The sequence below is a fragment of the Lucilia cuprina genome, chromosome 2 (assembly GCF_022045245.1).
Source record: "Lucilia cuprina isolate Lc7/37 chromosome 2, ASM2204524v1, whole genome shotgun sequence".
Lineage (NCBI taxonomy): Eukaryota > Metazoa > Arthropoda > Insecta > Diptera > Calliphoridae > Lucilia > Lucilia cuprina.
Window position 1 is genome coordinate 10,619,946 of NC_060950.1, and position 4,512 is coordinate 10,624,457.

A 4,512-nucleotide genomic window follows, 5' to 3' on the forward strand; every position below is an offset into this window, starting at 1 on the left:
TAGAACTGAACTAGAACTGAACTAGAACTGAACTAGAACTGAACTAGAACTGAACTAGAACTGAACTAGAACTGAACTAGGACTGAAGTAGAACTGAAGTAGAACTGAACTATAACTGAATTAGAACTGAACTAGAACTGAACTAGAACTTAACAGTTTTAAAGGATTTAATGTAAAGTTCTATTTTAAGTCTGATATTAATTTGTAATAATAATATTTCATATTTGTTTAGTTTACTTTGAATATTTCGCTTTTTCACTTAAAATATTAATAAAACGAACTATGTAGTATACCAAATAAAAAGAAATTCAATAATTTAAGTAGCAAAACGAAAGAAAACTTTATTTCTTACGAGTTACAATTATTTATCGTAAAGCATTTAAAAATCATATTAAAAATATAAATATGTAAATTAATCTGAAAATATATTATTAAATTAAATTGTAATATTAACTGAACTATTATATTGAACCTATTCAAACGATACCCGAATGGAAATCGTGTGAAAAATCAGCATTTCATGATGTTAATAAATTAGTTTATATATAATTGAACACGAAGAATAAAGTCTTGTTGTAGTTGATTTAATTTTGTTCAGCATTTTTATTTGGAGAGTTGAGTTCTTCTGTAGTTTGAGTAACAACAGCAACTTTTTCCGTTACAACAGAGGTCTCATTTGTAGGACACTCTTTGGAAACGGAAAGATTTTCATTACTTTCAGGCACTGTAAGTTCTTCAAATCTAGCAATATCTTCTTTCATACTAGAGGCTTCTAAATCATTTTCAAATTCTTTCGCCTTTTCCTCTGTTATTTCTGGCTTTGTTGTTTGTTCCTGGCCAGGGAAAGGCAATGATTGCAAACGTCTTACCATATCTTCCAATGATTCATTTGTATTATCATTGGTTTTATTTTCAGATTTTTGTAATCTAGCGGCTTTTGGACGTGCGGCCAATAGCTGTAATGTGGGTTTAGATTTGGGAATGGCACCCTGATGGGCGGCTATTTGACTTGGTGTAGTGGTTATGGTTACCCTTTCATTGAGCTCCTCAGATACAATACTAGAGCAGGCCACCTTCTTTGGTGTGGGTAAAAGTGCTGCTGCCACAGGGGTTTCTTCAGAGGTAGAATTGTCATTTACAACTTTAGCTGAGGTAGAGCTATCATTATCTAAGGAACTGTCCCTATTGGGGGAGGCACGCTTCTGGCGATTGAGTTCTCTTTCAGCAATTCTGTTTATCATTTTGGTACCCTTTTCGGAGGTTTCCGAAAGTCTATTGATTAACAGGCGTCCCTCTTCTTCTAAAATGCGCAGACGTTCTTCACGATTAGAGGAGATTTTCTCAATATTTTCAATTCTTTGCTCTACCGACATTTTGCCGGGAGTTGAAGAAGTGTTAGTTGATTGTGCCGAAGTTGCTGCTGTAGCTGGCATTTGTTGGGAACTACTGGAGGTGAAGGATTCTTCTTGAGATTTATAACGTTCATGTAGAGTATCGAGTTTAATTCCGATATTATCACCTCTTTGATTATTTTTGGAGAGCTTGGTCAACAATTGCTTACTTTCTTCTTCAAGTCTTTGCAAACGGGCCGCACGACGTTGTGTATAGGCTTCTTCTTCGGCAGTTAAAGGACTTGGTTTATTATTTAGATTTTCTGATTGAGAGTTATCTTGAGAGTTGTTTTCAGTGCCAGAAATTGGATCTTCCTCTTCTTCGGGCTTGCGGACATCGTCTTCAGTATTACTTTCTAAACTACCCTCACGACTGGGAGGAGCTCTTCTTATACGATCCAAAGAGCAACGCAAATAATGTCCTCTATCTGAGGTACGTTTAATGCGTGACATTAATTGGCGACTCTCTTCTTCCAATCTTTCCAAACGTTCCGAACGTTTGCGTGTATATTCCTCTTCTCGCGGAGTTAGAGAGCCTGAACCGGTAATTGGCACTGAACTAGCACGAGTCATGCGTTCAAAGCGTTTTTTATTTATAAGTTCTTCCAAAGGAACGGCATGTTGCACTGGAGATATTTCATCTTGAAAACGTTTAAGTTGCACCTCCAAACGTTCACGATTGTCGGAAGTTTCCAACACCTGTTTTATCAAAGTTTTACATTGTTCCTCTAGCTTAAGAATTCTACAGGCTCTGTCATCAGCAGGCTCAACTTCAGCTAAAGGTTTATCATCAGTTTCTGAGCGTTCAGCACTGCGTCGTTTAGGACGTCTAGAGGGCCTAGTGGGTGCCTTTGGTATAGCTCCTCTTTCCGAGGATGTATTAGAGGAAGAAGCTGTAGCTTCTTCTATTTCATAGTCATCTTCATCTTCCTCTAAGCCACCACTATCCCTCCAACCGCAGGTGGGAGGAGCACTATTCCAACGTAATGTTACAATTTCCGGTTGCATTGGATTACCAGCCCTGCCAGGCGAAGTACTTTGCATACGTTTGATTTTACGTGTATGTTCGAACATTTCTCTCAAACGTTTGCGTCTATAATTCACGCAACCACCTGCGGCGGTATTCGCTGCCAAAGCACCCTCCTGCTCCAAATCCTCATCTTCAACATCGGCATCTCCAACAACACCATCAACAACATCTTGACCCACTACCACGACAACTTCCTCGTCCGAAGCTGGGCCACCCGAATCACTGTAACCACTTTCAGCCGAATTATTGGCATCCTCCAATTTACGCCTGGCAAATTCACGTCGTAAATCATTGCATTGCTCTTGACTTTCATCATTTTTGGCACGTGCAGCCGCCCATTTGCGGCGACAATACTCCAGCTCATCCTTGAGTTCACTGAGCAAACGACGCTTTTGTTGCAGCTGATAGCGTAAGATTTGCTCTTGTGTATGTAATTGACGGTGTTGACGTTGCATTTTACCAACCAAATGCCAAGTTTTTGTCAATTCCAAACTAACAGCACTCAAGCGTTTTTCTTGTTCGTTGAGACGATAATCCAAATGACTGTTTAAGGTTTTCAGGCGATTGGTTTCTTTAACTAAAGACTTTTTCTCCAATATAAGATCCTGGGAATGTTGTTGTCGTTGTTGTGTACGTTTTATGGTTATTGATTGTTAATAAATCATATTTTTTCGTAATAGCAGAGTCCATCATCATGACCATTGTGCATGAGACGATAGGTTGTATGAAAAGAGAAGAAAATAAAAAAAGTAAATTGATTAGTTTTTTTCAACAGTTGTAGCATATTTGTTGTTTTTATTTTAAAGGTATCCTTAATAATATTAATTTTTCTTCTAAATTGCAAAATTCTTAAATTTTATTGCAAAACGTTTGGAAGTTATGGATTTATTTTCGTTTATGTGTAGCCAATCGCAACTAAATCAACTGCTCACAGCAACCAACAGAAACATATTACTAAAACAATATACAAAAACATTATTGAATACAAATTCCAATATTTAACTTAATATAATGGTCAGCAACCCTTCACAAAAAAATAATGCATTATTTAATACAAATTCTTTAGAGAATCGGAAAAAAGAAGAAAACCTTAAGATAAATATATAACCCTATTTTTTTTATTTCCTCCAGGAATAACCATTAAACCTTCAATATCATAACATTAATACTAATCTAACCTTCAACATAATGTTACTAACTTCCTAAACTTCTAACTTCCCTTCTTCACAACAAGAAGAACAACAATACAAATTCTGTCAATAATATTAAACTAACTGCGTGAGAGGGAGTCTGTAATAGTAACCGCAATATTTCGACATTATTTTACCATATTTTCTTTATTTTTCCACAAATATAAATTTTCTTGTCAGGAGGTGGTGAAAACCCAACGGAGATAGACAATAAATTCAATTACCAGCTAAAGTTAGAGCAAGTAAAAGCAGCAACAAAAATACTACAAAATTTTGAAGAAAAACACAAGAAAGCCACAACAAACTTTACAGTTTCTTACTTAAAGTACTTAAGAAATTTTACAATAACAGGATAACAGAGGGCAGGCAACAAACATGCAGTAGACAACACAATATAAACAAGAACTCATATAAAAAATTGTTATAACAATCTTTAGCATCACTTTTGTAGTAATACTGGTAAAATTATAACAACGTTAATATGAGCAGGTTGAGGAGTAGAAAAAAGTACCAAAATACTTCAAGTCTTTAGACATAAGCAGGAAAATGATGAGTTAATATGAGAAGTGAGGAACTTTTCTTGTTGTTGCCATTTTTTACGACTTCTTTATAGTTTACAAAATGATAAAGTGTAGTAATTTATTCTGCTAGTATAAGTGGGAAGTATTTGATATGACATGGTATTCCAAGGACAAAGCACTACACTTGGAGAAATTAGTAACACGATATACTTTAGTCTAATCTATAGAATATTTTGAAATCTACAGTACTCTCCATAGTCTAGACTATTGTCTAATCAATAGTCTAGACTATAGTCTAGTCTATAGTCTAGTCTATAGTCTAGACTATAGTCTAGTCTATAGTCTAGTCTATAGTCTAGTCTATAGTCTAGTCTATAGTC

The 4,512-nt window shown here is 35.6% G+C and overlaps 1 protein-coding gene across 1 annotated transcript; it reads right to left on the reverse strand.

Annotated features, from left to right (window-relative positions):
- Nucleotides 1–343: 343 nt before the first annotated feature.
- On the reverse strand, nt 344–3,068 carry LOC111676724 (centrosomal protein of 83 kDa; the record flags this gene model as incomplete). Its single annotated transcript, XM_046947533.1, has 1 exon — nt 344–3,068. A coding segment is annotated over one exon (2,484 nt), but the record flags the coding sequence as incomplete, so codon positions are not given.
- Nucleotides 3,069–4,512: the final 1,444 nt, after the last annotated feature.